Below are 17730 nucleotides of genomic sequence, written 5' to 3'. Positions count from 1 at the left end.
GAATGGGAGTAACACAGATGTTGGAATTGCATACGATTTGGAAACCTGTCATGAGATGACTTTTGAAAAACAGATTCAAACACGTCCTAAGTTTTTTACCATTGTTTAATGTTTTCTAATCTGAATGTTTTCAATAAAAATTTTTCACTATTTTAATGAAAATTTCATTATTAGAAAGGTTGGACATCTCTTTTCCTAGGTTTAATAAGCTTTTGTGTTTTTCTTTTTAAATTGACCATTCATCCCATTAGCCACTTTTTTCTAATATTCATCTTTTTCCTGTAGATTTGTACCAGTTCCCTTTATATTAATATTATCCCTTTGTTCTTAATACATCTTGCATATATTTTTCTAATGTGTTGTTTTTATTTTAAATGGTTGGTTGGTTTAAGTTTTGCATTGTTGAGGATTTAATACTAATGATTTAATACTAATGATTAATGAAAAACACAAAGTTTTTCAACAGTGAAAATCAAACTTGACATAGATTGGTTCTACACTTGAGAAAATTTTGAGACAGTTTTTAGAATTTTTGTTTTGAAGTTATTTCATTGAAGCTTCCAAATTAAATGAAAATATATTTTAGAAATCACTTTTAGGGTTATTTCATGTGGTAATTATAACATTAACTGGGGTACACAACTTCTTTCTTCCATTAACTGATATGTTTTCTCTCCATGAATTTCTTATGATGTATGCACATGTTTAGTAGGAAAGTGTGTTGGATATGTGATGACTCTCTCTCCTACAAGCATCAACTGATACATCGAGAGACAAAGACTGAGAACTTGAGAAGCTAGACAAAGAGTAGCAGCTGAAAAACAGAAAGGTGAACACAAGAACAGGAGAATAATTGAAATTCAGGCCCTATGAAGTAGTGGGTCGAGGTGAACATCCAATTCATACATATGGGGCTAGGAAGGGATACATGCTAGGACTGAGCGTGAATAAAATACAGATCCAGTTTGAGTGAATTCAGTTCGTGAATGGAGAAAGGTCATCTCTCTCAAACCCTAAAATACAGCTGCCAGAAGAAACATGAATCCTTTCTGAAAAATACTAACATCATCCACAGACTTAAATTGTATAGACATCTTTCACAAGCAATGTCTTTCATTCAATCAAAAATAAGCAGGTATCATAAGAGATTAATATAATAGAATTTAGAGACTCATATAATATAATTTTGATTGATATATTAGGAATTAAATAACACAATGAAAAAAATCAGCTCTGACCTTGAAACTACTGAAAGGATCAGAAAGAAATTCTAGACCTAAAAACTACAACAATGAAATTAATAATAATTTAGACCTAAGGAAAGAATTAGTAAACATGAAGATAGTACAGAAGAAAATAACCACAATGAAGTTCAAGGACACAAAAGATGTAAAATAAAGACAGTTTATAAAAGTTAACTATATGATGGGGTATAAAGTAAATCTCAACAAATCTCAAAAGAATGGAATCATTACAAATGTGCTCTTTGACCTTAGTTTAATTAAGGAGAAAACAGCAACAAAAAGATATTAGGAAATCCAAATAGCTGAAGTTAAGAAATCAAGATTAGATAAATAACATATGGTTTCACTTACATTGGAATCTGAAAAAACAAAATGAACAAGCAAAAAGCAGAAACAGACCTATAAATACAGAGAATAAACTGATGGTTGCCAGAGGGGAGGAGTATGGGGCAATGGGCAAAATTGGTGATAGGGTGTGGGAGGCACAGACTTCCAGTTAGTGAGTGTATAAGTCACAGGGATGAAAGGTAAAGTATAGGAAATATAGTCAGTGATACTGGAATAGGGTTGTCTGGTGAACGTTGTGATCCATAGTGACAGTGAGCAGAGCAGAGCATAATGTAGGGAGATACTGAATCATTATGTTGTACACCTGAACGTAACATAACATTATGTCAGCAATACTTCAATAAAAAAAGATATTAGAACATTAAAATTGCATACATTCCAAAATAGAAAAAAAATCAAAATTAAAAATTTGAAATATTTTGATTGGATTAATATGAATATATAATATAATATTATTAGGATACAGCTAAATGCAGTTCCTGAAAGAAATTTATACCTTAAATACACATTAGATTGGAAAAGATCTCCCAAATTACTTATTTAAGTATCATTCTTAAGAATTTAAAGAAGAAACAATTTATTAAACCTAAAGGAAATGGATGTTAGGAAATAATGAGCAGAAATTGATGAAATAAAAAACACATAGTGATGTAACTACTAACATTAAAATATAAAATATATTTATCACCCCCAAATTTCTTCACACTCCTTTATAGTCAACCCCTCTTTACACCCAAGTCACTGGCAACCACTCATAAGTTTTCTGTCTCTGTATTTTTGCCTTTTCGATAATGTATTGGAATCATGGTATGTAGGCCTTTGACTATAGCTTTTTTCATTGAACATAATTCAATTGGTACTCATGTGCATTGTTACATGTATTGGTACTTTATTCCTTTTTATTGCTTAAAAAATTCCATTCTGTGAATCTGTCTCCATTGATTTATCCTTTCATTAGTTGAAGGACATTGATGTTGCAGTTTTAGGTGATTAAGAATTAAGCAATATGTACAGCTTTTGTTGCAAATATAGTTGCATTTCTCTTTGATAAATACCTAGAAGGAGACTAGTTAAATATATATCTACCTTTATAAGAAATTGCCAAATTGTTTTCCAATCTGATTCTAACATTTTGTCAGCCAAAATGTACCCACATTCTAGCTCCTCTACAACGTTGCTAGCCTTTGGTATTGTCAGCTTTTGTTCTGTTTCTTTTGTTTTCAAGCTGTTCTAGTAGACATATAGTGGTATCACATTATAGTTTTAATTTGAAAGTACCTAAAGGCTAATGTTGAGCACATTGTCATGTGCTTATTTTTCATCTAATTACTTTCCTTGCTGAAGTGTCTTTGAAATCCTTTGCCCATTTTTTTTAAATTATTGATATTAGAGAGTAATTTATATATTCTGGGTAAAATTCCTTTATCATATATGTGTCTTGCAAACTGTTTTCTCCTATATTGTTGCATATCTTTTTATTTTCTCAACAGTACCTTCTAAAAAACAGACTTTAATTTTCATGAAGTCTAATTTATGAGTATGCTTTGATTTTTGCCTCACATATAAGCAACCACTGCCTAATGCAAACTCATAAAGATTTTTTACTATTTCTTTTAGAAGTTTTATAGTTTAAGGTTTTATATTTAGGTAGGTATATTTATATTTAGGTAGGTGGTCCATTTTGAGGTAATTTTTTATATGTTGTGAAGTATGGGTCGAGGTCTCTTTATTTTTTTGCATATGGATATCCAGTTACCCAGCACAACTTGTTGAAGCTACCCTTTCCCTATTTAATTACCATAATATCTTATTGAAAATTAATTAACCTTGTATTTGAAGATGGACTGTCTTAATTACTATATTTCATTGTAAGCTGTGAAGACATGGAGATGTAAATGCTCTGGGTTTTTTTAAATTATTTTTTAATATGAAATTTACTGTCAAATCGGTTTCCATACAACACCCAGTGCTCATCCCAACAGGTGCCCTCCTCAATGCCCATCACCGACCTTCCCCTCCCTCCTACCCCCCATCAACCCTCAGTTTATTCTCATTTTTTAAGAGTCTCTTATGGTTTGGCTCCCTCCCTCTCTAACTTTTTTTACCCCCTTTCCCTCCCCCATGGTCTTCTGTTAAGTTTCTCAGGATCCACATAAGAGTGAAAACATATGGTATCTGTCTTTCTCCGTATAACTTATTTCACTTAGCATAACACTGTCCAGTTCCACCCATGTTGCTACAAAAGGCCATATTTCATTCTTATTGCCACGTAGTATTCCATTGTGTATATAAACCACAATTTCTTTATCCATTCATCAGTTGATGGACATTTAGGCTCTTTCCATAATTTGGCTATTGTTAAAAGTGCTTCTGTAAACATTGGGGTACAAATGCCCCCATGCATCAGCACTTCTGTATCCCTTGGGTAAATTCCTAGAAGTGCTATTGCTGGGTCATAGGGTAGATCTATTTTTAATTTTTTGAGGAACCTCCACACTGTTTTCCAGAGCGGCTGCACCAGTTTGCATTCCCATCAACAGTGCAAGAGGGTTCCCATTTCTTCATATCCTCTCCAGCATCTATAGTCTCCTGATTTGTTCATTTTAGCCACTCTGACTGGCCTGAAGTGGTATCTCAGTGTGGTTTTGATTTGTATTTACCTGATGAGGAGCGATGTTGAGCATCTTTTCATGTGCCTGTTGGCCATCTGGATGTCTTCTTTAGAGAAGTGTCTATTCATGTTTTCTGCCCATTTCTTCACTGGATTCTTTGTTTTCGGGTGTGGAGTTTGGTGAGCTCTTTATAGATTCTGGATACTAGCCCTTTGTCCGATATGTCATTTGCAAATATCTTTTCCCATTCCGTTGGTTGCCTTTTAGTTTTGTTGATTGTTTCCTTTGCTGTGCAGAAGCTTTTTATCTTGAGGAGGTCCCAATAGTTCATTTTTGCTTTTAATTCCCTAGCCTTTGGGGATGTGTCAAGTAAGAAATTGTTGCAGCTGAATCAGAGAGGTATTTTTTTCTTCTTTCTCCTCTAGGGTTTTCGTGGTTTTCTGTCTCACATTCAGATCCTTTATCCATTTTTGAGTTTATTTTTGTGAATGGTGTAAGAAAGTCGTCTAGTTTCATTGTTCTGCATGTTGCTGTCCAGTTCTCCCACCACCATTTGTTAAAGAGTCTCTTTTTTCCATTGGATATTATTTCCTGCTTTGTCAAAGATTAGTTGGCCATACACCTGTGGGTCCAATTCTGGAGTCTCTATTCTATTCCATTGGTCTATGTGTCTGTTTTTGTGCCAATACCATGCTGTCTTGATTATTACATCTTTGTAGTAAAGGCTAAAATCTGGGATCATGATGCCTCCCACTTTGGTCTTCTTCTTTGATATTACTTTGGCTATTCAGGATCTTTTGTGGTTCCATACAAATTTTAGGATTGCTGGTTCTAGCTTTGAGAAGAATGCTCGTGCAATTTTGATTGGGATTGCATTGAATGCATAGATTGCTTTGGGTAGTATTGACATTTTAACAATATTTATTCTTCCAATCCATGAGCATGGAATGTCTTTCTATTTCTTTGTATCTTCTTCAATTTCTTTCATAAGCTTTCTATAGTTTTCAGCATACAGATCTTTTACATCTTTGGTTAGATTGATTCCTAGGTATTTTATGCTTCTTGGTGCAATTGTGTATGGGACCAGTTTCTTTATTTGTCTTTCTGTTACTTCATTATTAGTGTATAAGAATGCAACTGATTTCTGTACATTGATTTTGTATCCTGCGACTTTGCTGAATTCATGTATCCGTTCTAGCAGACTTTTAGTGCGGTCTATCAGGTTTTCCATGTATAATATCATGCCATCTGCAAAAAGTGAAAGCTTGACTTCATCTTCGCCAATTTTGATGCCTTTGATTTCCTTTTGTTGTCTGATTGCTGTTGCTAGAACTTCCAACCCTATATTAAACAACAGCAGTGAGAGTGGACATCCCTGTCATGTTCCTGATCTCAGGGGGAAAGCTCTCAGTTTTTCCCCAATGAGGATGATGTTAGCTGTGGGCTTTTCATAAATCGTTTTTATGATGTTTAAGTATGTTCCTTCTATCCCGACTTTCTCGAGGGTTTTTATTAAGAAAGGATGCTGAATTTTGTCAAATGCTTTTTCTGCATCGATTGACAGGATCATATGGTTCTTATCTTTTATTTTATTAATGTGATGTATCACATTGATTGCTTTGCAAACGTTGAACCAGCCCTTTAGCCCAGGAATGAATCCCACTTGATCATGGTGTATAATTCTTTTTATATGCTATTGAATTTAATTTGCTAGTATCTTGTTGAGAATTTTTGCAGGCATATTCAACAGAGATATTGGCCTGTAGTTATGTTTTTTGTTGGGTCTCTGTCTGGTTTGGGAATCAAACTAATGCTGGCTTCATAGAATGAGTCTGGAAGTTTTCCTTCCCTTTCTATCTTTGGAACAGCTTGAGGATAGGTATTATGTCTGCTTTAAATGTCTCATAGAATTCCCCTGGGAAGCCATCTGGTCCTGGACTCTTATTTGTTGGGAGATTTTTGATAACTGATTCAATTTCTTTGCTGGTTATTGGTCTGTTCAAGTTTTCTATTTCTTCCTGTTTGAGTTTTAGAAGTGTGTGGGAGCTTAGGAATTTGTCCATTTCTTCCAAGTTGTCCAGTTTGTTGGCATATAATTTTTCATAGTATTCCCTGATAATTGCTTGTATTTCTGAGGGATTGGTTGTAATAATTCCATTTTCATTCATGATTTTATCTATTTGGGTCATCTCCCTTTTCTTTCTGAGAAGCCTGGCTAGAGGTTTATCAATTTTGTTTATTTTTTTCAAAAAACCAACTCTTGGTTTCATTGATCTGCTCTATTGTTTTTTTAGACTCTATATTGTTTATTTCTGCTCTGATCTTTATTATTTCTCTTCTTCTCCTGGGTTTGGGGTGTCTTTGCTGTTCTGCTTCTATTTCCTTTAGGTGTGCTGTTAGATTTGGTATTTGGATTTTTCTTGTTTCTTTAGATAGGCCTGGATTGTAATGTATTTTCCTCTCAGGACTGCCTTCGCTGCATCCCAAAGTGTTTGGATCATTGTATTTTCATTTTCATTTGTTTCCATATATTTTTTTTTAATTTCTTCTCTAATTGTCTGGTTGACCCATTCCTTCTTTAGTAGGGTGTTCTTTAATCTCCATGCTTGGAGGTTTTCCAGACTTTTTTCTGTGGTTGATTTCAAGTTTCATAGCATTGTGGTCTGAAAGTGTGCATGGTATGATCTCACTTCTTTTACACTTATGAAGGGCTGTTTTGTGACCCAGTATGTGATCTATCTTGGAGAATGTTCCATGTGCACTCGAGGAGAAAGTATATTCTGTTGCTTTGGGATGCAGGTTCTAAATATATCTGTCAAGTCCATCTGATCCAATGTATCATTCAGGGCCCTTGTTTCTTTATTGATCCTTTGTCTAGATGATCTATCTATTGTTGTAAGTGGGGTATTAAAGTCCTGCAATTACCACATTCTTATCAATAAGGTTGCTTATGTTTGTGATTAATTGTTTTATATATTTGGGGGCTCCCATATTCAGCACATAGACATTTATAATTGTTAGCTCTTCCTGATGGATAGACCCGGTAATTATTATATAATTCCCTCTTCATCTCTTGTTACAGCCTTTAAAGTCTAGTTTGTCTGATATAAGTATGGCTACTCCAGCTTTCTTTTGACTTCCAGTAGCATGATAGATAGTTCTCCATCCCCTCACTTTCAATCTAAAGGTGTCCTCAGGTCTAAAATGAGTCTCTGTAGACAGCAAATAGATGGGTCTTGTTTTTTTATCCATTCTGGTACCCTGTATCTTTTGGTTGGAGCATTTAGTCCCTTTACATTCAGTGTTATTATAGAAAGATATGGGTTTAGAGTCATTGTGAAGTCTGTAGGTTTCATGCTTGTAGTGATGGCTCTGGTACTTTGTGGTCCTTGCCACATTTCACTCACAGAATCCCCCTTAGGATCTCTTGCAGGGCTGGTTGAGTGGTGACGAATTCCTTCAGTTTTTGTTTGTTTGGGAAGACCTGTATCTCTCCTTCTATTCTGAATGACAGACTTGCTGGGTAAAGGATACTCGGCTGCATATTTTTTCTGTTCATCACATTGAAGATTTCCTGCCATTCCTTCTTGGCCTACCAAGTTTCAGTAGAGAGATCCGTCACTAGTCTTATCGGTCTCCCTTTATATGTTAGAGCATGTTTATCCCTAGCTGCTTTCAGAATTTTCTCTTTATCCCTGTATTTTGCCAGTTTCACTATGACATGTCATGCAGAAGATTGATTCAAGTTATGTCTGAAGGGAGTTCTCTGTGCCTCTTGGATTTCAATGCCTTTTTTCCCCCAGATCAGGGAGGTTCTCAGCTATGATTTGTTCAAGTACACCTTCAGCCCCTTTCTCTCTCTTCTTCTTCTTCTGGAATTCCTATGATACGGATATTGTTCCCTTTGAATGCATCACTTAGTTCTCTAATTCTCCCGTGATACTCCTGGATTTTTTTTATCTCTCTTTTTCTCAGCTTCCTCTTTTTCCATAATTTTATCTTCTAATTCACCTATTCTCTCCTCTGCCTCTTCAATCTGTGGTGTGGCTGCCTCCGTTTTATTTTGCTCCTCATTTATAGCATTTTTTTAGCTCCTCGTGATTATTTTTTAGTCCCTTGATCTCTGTAGCAATAGATTCTCCGATGTCCTGTATGCTTTTTTCAAGCCCAGTGTTTAATTTTATGACTATTCTAAATCCTTGTTCTGTTATATTGCTTAAATCATTTTAGATCAATTTGTTAGCTGTTGATATTTCCTAGAGTTTCTTTTGAGGACAATTCTTCCATTTTATCATTTTGGTAGTCCCTGCAATAAGTCCAAACTGCAGGGCACTTCCCCTGTGTTGTCTGGAGTAACTTGTGTTGGTGGGCAGGGCTGCAGTCATACCTGAAATCTACCCCCAGCCCACCACTGGGGCCACAGTCAGACTGGTGTGTACCTTATCTTCCCCTTTCTCAGAGGCAGGACTCACTGTGGAGTGGGATGGCCCCTGTCTGGGCTACTTGCACACTGCCAGGCTTGTGGTGCTGCTTCTATGGGATCTGGCGTATTAGCCGGGGTGGATGCACAAGGTGCACAGGGATGGGAGGGGCAGGCTTAGCTGGCTTTGCTGTATGTGGTCCCCTGCGGGAGGGGCCCTACAGCACCCAGAGAGAAGCAGGCCCATCAGAGGGATGGATCCACAGAAGCACAGCGTTGGGCGTTTGTGCAGTACAACCAAGCTCGGTGAGGGGAACTGGTTCCCTTTGGAATTTTGGCTAGGGGATAGGAGAGGGAAATGGTGCTTGCCAGTGCCTTTGTTCCCCACTGAGCTGAGCTCTGCCTTCCAGGGCTCAACACCTCTCCCTCCTGGTGTCCTCTCGCTCTCCCCGCACTCCAAGAGCAGAGGTGTTGACTTTTAACATTCCCGATGTTAAGTCCCTCTGGCTGTCAGAAATCACGCAGTCCAGCCCCTCCGCTTTTGCCAGCCAGAATTTTGGGGCTCTGCCTTGCCAGGAGGGCTGCCCCTCCACTGCCCCAGTTCCCTCCCACCAGTCCGTGTAGCACGCACTGCCTCTCCGCCCTTTCTACCCTCTTCCATGGGCCTCTTGTCTATGCTTGGCTCCAGGGAGTCCCTTCAGCTAGTCTCCTGGCAGTTTTCTGGGTTGTTTAGGCAGATATGGGTGGAATCAAAGCGATCAGCAGGACGAGGTGAGCCTGGCGTCCTCCTATGCCACCATCTTCCTAATCCTATCTCCCAAAGGCTTTTGTCTTGAAATCTATATTATTTTTTGTTCTTCTTAGTCTTTTGCTTTGCCAACTAAATTTTACAGTCACTTTGTCAGTTTCCACACAAAAAAAATCCTGCTGGAATTCTGATTGAGATTCATTGAATCTATAAATCAATTTGGAAAAAAAGGACATTCTAACAATATCTAGTATATCCATCCTTAAGTATAATATATTTCTCCATTTAGGTTTTATTTGGTGTCTCTCCTCAGTACTTTGTAGTTTTCTTCTTATAAATCTTGTTCATATGTTTTTACATTTATACCTAAGTATTTGATAAATTTTTCTGCTATTTTGAATGATGCCATTATTTTAATTTCAATTTCCAGTGGTTCATTGCTAGTATATAGAAATAATTTTGTGTATTGACTTTACATTCCGTGACCCTCTGAACCAAATTAGTAGCTTTTTTCTAGGTTATTTTTAGGATTCTTCACATAGATTATCATGTGTCTGCCCTAGAATTTTATTTCTTTTTGCTATATGTCTATTTTCCTCTTGTCTTATTTCTTTTTCTTGCCTTTTTCAATCTTTAGGAACACTAGTATAATGTTTAATAGAAGTAGTGAATGTAAATATCACTGCTTTGATTCTGATCTTAGCTTGAGACTATTAACTAAAATGTTAGTTGTAGGTTTTTGCAGATTCTCTTTATGAGGTTGAGTTCCCTCTACTTTCTAATTTTCAGAGCTTTTGTTTATTTATCACGAATGAATGTTGAGCTTTGTCAGATACTTTTTCTGGATCTATTGAGATAATAAGTTTTTCTCTTTAGTCTGTTGATATAATAAATTACATTGATTCATTTTTTAATGTAGAACTGACATTGCATTTTGGACATTAACTTCTCTCGATCATGATTTATTACCCTTTTTATATATTGAAGGATTGAATTTGCCATTTTTTACTGAGAATTTTGCAAGTATTTTTGTGAGAGATATTGTTTGTTAGTTTTATTTTTGTATTACGTCTTTTTTTAAATATCAGAACACTATAAAGTGAATTAATATGTTCTTTGTTCTTGATTCAAAAAATTAATATCCTCCTTTTATGAGTTTAAAGCATTCTCATTATGTCATATTACTTACAATTTTGTTACTGCATAATTGTTACATAAAAATTAATATGCCACAAATTGTGATGTTAGTAGCTATCCACGAATGAAAACTGTTGAAATAAATTACTTGCCCAAAGTTATTTTTATATCAATAGAGTAAAATTTAATATTGAAAACTAATTTGTATACATTTAGGTTATATATTCTTGTATCATAGGTGTTCTGAGTTTACTGATAAATGTACAGATTCTGCATGTTAGTTTTAAAATATCAATTGACATTATTAGGCAAATTGATAGATGGCAGTCGGTAAGGAATATGTGATGAAACATGCCTACTTTTGGCGACAAGTGGGGCTAGAATAGTCTTATGTAGTGTCAGTGTTGTTGGTGGTGGTGTTTTTCTTATTTGAGGTCATATTGAGGTCATATTAACTTAGATAACACTTTCTATCCCATTCAGGAATGTTACTCTCTTTTGATTTAAACTCAAAAACATATTGAATGTGAGAGCTATTTTTGTTCCTTAATGTATTTTTTTGTCTCTTAGTATATATTATTTTTGTATGCGTGTATATATTAAATATTTGTGAGAAAAGAAAGTACTTTCAGTCTTAACATATTGGCATGTGGTGTTTTCAGTATAATGAAAAGACTTAGTCATTATCTTCGTTGGGCTTATATTACTAGGAGCTTTATCATAAGATTGAAAACCCATCCAAACAGAATGGGTATTTAGCAGCCATAGTAATCTTGGTCCTAAAGTCTATTTGACCTAAAACACAGAGTTGCTTGGAAATTCTAGAGTCCTGATTAATGGGTTCACAGTGGGCCATTTTACAAGAAATGAGGAGCCTTTCTGGAGATAATTTATTTTCAAATAGAGAGTGGAAGCACTCAAGCTTGCTTTAAGGAAAATGGCTAACAGATTAATGCAAGGTGTTGTTTTGTTGTTATGCAGTACCAGGGACTCAGAATCATATGCCCTATCTTCAGAATTGAATTATATGAAAATAGAGTGCTTGACCAAACTAAAGGGCTTTTTAGAGCAAACAAACACATAGCCTAAGACATCCATCACGAGCCCCAAGCACCGCTTTGGTACTAATGCTACAGAGTCTGTTTTCCCAGCACCAAATAAGTGTGTTTATTTCTGTACTCTGGTATGTGGCTTTTTCCCTATGAAAGTTTATAAAGAAAAATCTCATAAATAAAAGTATCTATGAGGTATATAACAATTACTGTGGCATATATGTAAAGCTGTTTTTTAGGCACATTTCTCTTTCCGATGCACTAATATATGTGTTTGGTTTTAGGTTTCCTCAAGAGCTGAACATGGGAAAAATAAGCGCTGAAATTATGTGGACCCTTTTTGCTCAGGATATGAAATATGCATTAGAAGGTAATTACGAATATTTATACCTCTTTGAACACATGTTTTAAGTAAATTGTGATGTTAATTTCTTGATCTTAAATGTAAAGAACTGATGGAATAGAACATTGTAATGATTAGTTCTAAAACATATTTCTACATTATTGGGAAATATAGATCTCAAAGTCTTTTAAAAGCCCTAAAAGCATACATTTTTAATCAAGTTGTCTACGTTGCAGGATCATAATAAGTATTTCACTTGTAGGACAATGCTCAGATGCAGGAATACCTTGTGGCAGTTCATTTACCAAAGCAGACCGTATTGAAGGCGTGAGTGAGTAGTATTAGTCCAGCAATTTGTCTAGGTAGACTTGGAAATTGTACCCATGGTTATGAAAGTTAGAATCTGACCAGTTTTTAAAAAGACCATGGCAAAGCTATTTATCATGAACTCTGCTCTCAGTCAGTCTAAATCTTCTAAGGGAAATAGAGCTCTTTAAAATAGAACTCTCAGTTTAAAAATTCTATCCATATCCTTTGAGCACTCACACTATGGTTAGAGTTAGAACACTGGAAACCAGTCTAGAGTTCCTGTCCTCTAGGAACTTATAGTCGAGTAGCAAATTTTTGTTCAACAGTATATTTTGAACTCCTAGATGCTAAATGTCCATCACTATACTCAGTGTGGAGTATATAGAAGTGAACAAGACAGCCACGGTCCCTGTCCTCAACAAAATTATGGAGGGTAGCCACAAGAAGTATGGGGTGGTCAAGTCTAATGATGATAGAATGTTTAGAGGAAAAGCACCTAAATCAGATTTGGGACATGGGAGCAAGGTAGGCTTTCTAGAGGCACTTAGTCTGAGGAAGTGTTATCTTGACCAAAACCTGAAGTATAAGTAGGAGTTAGTTCTGGGAAGAGATGAGCAAGAAACATCTCTTTCATGTCCTGGCAGAGGACAGACTGTTAGCAGTTAGAGTGAGTACAAGGTACGTTCACGAAAATTGTACTCAGCAGGCCCTATGAACAAGACATAGCAAGAAGAGAGGCTGGAAAAACTAGCAGGGACCAGCGTACAGGACCTGGTGGGATGTGGTGAGGAGTTTAACTCTCTGCGAAGACAAATAAGAGATAATGAAAGGATTTCAGAAGTACATGTCTTGTTCAGATTTGCAACTTAGAAAAAGCATTTTGGCTGTAATATGAAGAACAGATTAATAGGGTAAGACTGGTACAGAGTTCATGCTCATTGTATCATGTTGTTGTTTTTATTTTTGTTTTTTTAGCATTGCTAAAATGTAAGCATGTTGCTGGGGGACACAGAGGGAACATAGAGACGTTTTTGTTATTTGAAAAAGAAGGCACAAAGTAGATTTTAATATCCAGTTTACTGGTAAAGTCCAGCTCTCCCACCCACAAATAGAGAGGTTTTCTGTCTTTAAAATTAAACCAGACTGTTGAGAGGCACAAACTCCTTATTCTTCAGTAAGATGTTTCTTCTCCATTGTATTAGTCAGCCTTGTTCTCTCTACTTCTGTGCCTGCCTCCCACCAACTACATCCTTTCCTACCAATCTCCTTCAGTTTTCTCTTTGAAATTCAAGAGTCTCTTAAATCAAATGGGGAGCACCAGTACACTAGGCCACTAAGGTTCCTCAGCTAGCATGTACTCCCTTCTTTTATCCTTTATACTCTTCCACTCTCCTCCAATGTCTGTCAGTCATCTCAAACTTTGTAAGATCACTAAAGTAATGTTTATGTTAAAGAATTTAAAATACCAAAAATTTGGTGTTTGTTTGCAACAACATTGAAAATAGGAATGCTAAAGGAGAGCATCTGTAACTTTGATTAGAGGCTTGGTTAATAATTTTGTGTAGGAACAGTATCCCCAAATGCTGAGATTGTATCATCAAAAATCAGCTCCAAGGGGCGCCTGGGTGGCACAGTCGGTTAAGCGTCCGACTTCAGCCAGGTCATGATCTCGCACTCCGTGAGTTCGAGCCCTGCGTCGAGCCTGCTCTCATGGCTCAGAGCCTGGAGCCTGTTTCTGATTCTGTGTCTCCCTCTCTCTCTGCCCCTCCCCCATTCATGCTCTGTCTCTCTCTGTCCCAAAAATAAATAAACATTGAAAAAAAAATTTAAAAAAAAAATCAGCTCCAAGATCATTCACACATATTTTTAAGAAGGCATGGTAAATATAGTAAGGGAATACGTTGGGTTGCAGTTAATGATTTATGCAACTTCTTCTTCTACCAGATGAGAAGACTTTTGAGTGCAAAGATTTTTTTTCAACCTTTGTATGCATTGAACATCAAGAGAAAGTCGCTGTGTGTTTGTTTTCTTGAAATGAATCGCAAATGAGATAATCCTATAGAAACAACCTTGGAGACAAGAATAACTACCATGTTCAAAGTAAACATTTGTGGTATTGTTAGTTGGGAGGCAACAAGATACCTGAGACTGGGAAACCCACCTTTAGAAAGCTTTATCACTCATGGGCTGGGCAACCCTGGAAATTAGTGCTTCTTCAAACCTTGATTTTCTTTTCAATAAAAAAGGTGATAAGAGTCCCCAGGTTAGTGTGAGTATTGCATGATAGGTTAAATGTGCTTGGCAAACTTGAAAGCACTGTGCTCACAGGAGGGGGCCATTATTATTCTATACAGGGGAAAAGATCTGTCAGAGTCTCAAAGCAATCTCCTTTATGGGTCATTCAAAGTTTAAACCTCTAGGAAAGTGTTCACAAATGCATGTGAATCTGTCCACTTTCTCTCCCTTTTTCCTTTACACTCTTTCAGTCTAATAAGTGGCTTCAAGAAAAAGACTGTACCTTTTTAAAAATGTGGCATGAATAATAATCACTAGAGAAAATGAAGACTAACAGCCCCTCGCAGAGTAGAGGGCATGTACTTAAAAACATTCATCTGGCAGGCTTTTTGCACATTGATAGTAACGTTCTTACTTGCCCTACTTGCTTTCTAAAATGTTAAAATTTACTGACTATGGAGTAGTGCTTCCAGCTCTTGACCTAGAAAGACTCTGTGTTGGCGTTAAATAATTTGGGCTACATAGTTCGACTTGTGACTAAAGCATCAGAGCCCAACTTGTGAGCAACCTGTGATGAAGTCAGGTCAACAGAGAAGAGCCAGTTAGATAGAACTTTTTGACCTGTAGCTGTTTGCAGCATTTTGCTTTTCTTCATGAACTCGTCACCTGCTGTAAAAGAATTAATCTAATTTAAAATCAAATATCTTTTCTCCAACTTCACTCAATCTGTATGAGCCAAGTTATTTTGTTTTTTAACCCTTGACATTAATCACCTTACAAGCTTGATAAACAGTAATTCATTTGATCACTATGGTGATAATTTATTGAATGAACCCAGAATAAATGATTTTACCAATTAAAAAGAAAAAAAAAGATGAACTTTCTCTGGAAAAGAGAGCATAGGAAAGGGGAACATGGTGAAACAAAGTTGGTTTTGTGGAATTGTTTCTAAATAATTTATTCTAAAAGCTCTTGGAGTCTTTACCCTGGCAGGTACAAAATATAGGTTTTGTAGTAATTTAGACCTAGGTTTGGGTTCAGACTCTGCTACTTTCCATTAACTTCTTAGCTCTGATTTTGGACAATTTATTAAACTCAATAAGCCTCACTTTCCATCTTTGTAAACAAGCGGCAAAAATACCTACCCCATAAATTATTGTAAGAAGAAATAAAAAGACACAGAGGTATGGAGATAAGGGGAATAATTTCCTACAAAATAATACTCAACAAATACTAGCCATAATGACAACCTTAAGGATTATAATTTAGTAAACAAGAACTTGGAAATGATTTATAATAACACCAAAATGTTTAGATGACTATTAGTGACTAAAATGTTTAATTGGTAATTCCTATTGACTGCAGACATTGTGTTTGTCATGTTGATATGCACAGATTTGGTTGCCTGCCAATTCTTAAATCAGGACAGTCCTGTTCAGGGTACTGATTGTATAACATATGTCTGTGTCTTCACAGCCTTTATTAAGAGCAAACCCTCCGAGGCCCCAAGATAACAGCCAGATGGTAGATTGGGTCCACAAGGATTCAGGTGGTTTCTAATTAATAGCTCTGTAAAAGAATGTTTGGGATTCTTTTAAATACTTGGTCTTAAATTGGGGTTTGTGGCTGGTCTTCAAGTCATGTTCTGAAATTTGTATCCACATTTAGGAGGGGGTAGGCTAGGAGAGGGGTGCCTAAGGCATTGGTCACATTCTCAGATGAATCTTTGCATAGAAAAAGTCACTGAAAATAAATTGGTTAAAAATTACTGTTTTACTTTAATAACTTAGGCCAAGATAAAATTAATTATAATATGTAACACAGAATCATCTCTCACCTGGCATTAGTAAAGTCTCTCATATCAATGCTCCTCAAACTTTAGTTTGCCCAGTAGTTACCTGGGAATCTTGGGAAAACACAGACTTTGAGTAGATCTTTTATGGGAGGCAGGATTCTCTTCATTTCTAACGTAATCTGAGCTGATACCCAGCTGGTTGGTGTACCACACACTGAATATGGCCAGGATTAAATGCTGTAGTTAAAGTAAAGCAATAGTTCTGGATATTTTGCCTTTTTATTACTGACCTTGGTTGTCTGCTACTAAGTTACGTTGAATCTCACCAATGGGTGAAGATTCTCAAACCTGTTTTTGTAATTTTTCAGCAGCTCATCGTCCTAGTAAGCCGAACTATTGCTGCTAATTCTTCCTCAAACTTTCCCTTCACCACCTTGTCTTAACTTATAAATTAAAATATTTGCCTGTTGAGTACCTTCTGAAAGTTCTTTACTCCCTTCATATTTATTGTTATGATCTTCTCTCGAAAAAAGTATGATCTCTATTGCTCTTCACCCAAATGTCAGGCCACCCTGTGCATTTAAGGGCATTGCCCTTGACATTGTAGCCACAAAGACAAGGAGAACACAAAGGCATGGTTACATCGTTACTGGTCTTGTTGACTACCTTGACTATACCAGAAGAACTGACTTGCCCCATGAATTTTGCTAACCTCTCTTAGGGTATTCTCATACTTAACATCTTTCTGCTCTACCTCGTGCTTAGTCTACTTCAAACCATTATTTCACACTTATCACCTTTCTGGTACACTTGTCAGCAGTTTTCTGCCGATTTTCAAGTCTACCCTCACAAGCCACTGGTTGTCAATTTATCTTGATCTTCTTTTTTTTAGTAGAGAAGAGTAGTTTCATACTAATTTCTACATTGAATAAAATCTCTCTAGAAACAATGGATTTCTTTTTTCCACTACTTCCTACTTTGAATCTTCCTGAATGTTATTTGAATGACAGAGATTAAAACTATACCTATACACTATGCCCATATATATACTGTACCTATACACTTCAAAGACTCTGGATAGAGCAGAGATGGAAAGCACTTTGTAAAGGATCTCTCTGGCAATAATAGTCAACCTTTTCTTACAGCAATAATAGTCAACCTATTTGTTGTTGTTGTTGTTTTCCATTATCTAACATTCTTCAAAGGTCCATGAGTAACAGGGATGTGAGTGTTTCTTAACAAAGGAGAGAGAGCACACGTCTTTCCCTCATCCTGTTGAAAATTTTCAGTATTACTCTTTTCAAGAAGCCAATGACTTTTGGGGTGCCTGGGTGGCTTAGTCAGTTAAGTGTCCAACTTCAGCTCAGGTCATGATCTCAAGGTTCGTGGGTTCAAACCCTGCGCTGGTCTTTGTACTGACAGCTCAGTGCCTGGAGCCTCCTTCAGGTTGTGTCACCCTCTCTCTGTGCCCCTCCCCTGCTCACACT

The 17730-nt window shown here is 36.4% G+C and overlaps 1 protein-coding gene across 4 annotated transcripts in view; it reads left to right on the top strand.

Moving 5' to 3' along the window:
- UNC13C (unc-13 homolog C) overlaps positions 1–17730 on the top strand; it is a 617803-nt gene that overhangs the window by 422317 nt on the left and 177756 nt on the right. For all 4 annotated transcript variants that reach the window (XM_043555384.1, XM_043555383.1, XM_043555386.1 and 1 more), the window contains one exon: positions 11846–11931. In XM_043555384.1, coding sequence (XP_043411319.1) covers positions 11846–11931 — 86 coding nt within the window. The remainder of the gene's footprint in view (positions 1–11845; positions 11932–17730) is intronic.

This window comes from Prionailurus bengalensis, chromosome B3 (genome assembly GCF_016509475.1).
Source record: "Prionailurus bengalensis isolate Pbe53 chromosome B3, Fcat_Pben_1.1_paternal_pri, whole genome shotgun sequence".
NCBI classification, from domain to species: Eukaryota; Metazoa; Chordata; class Mammalia; order Carnivora; family Felidae; genus Prionailurus; species Prionailurus bengalensis.
This window is presented reverse-complemented; position numbering and strand designations above follow the sequence as displayed.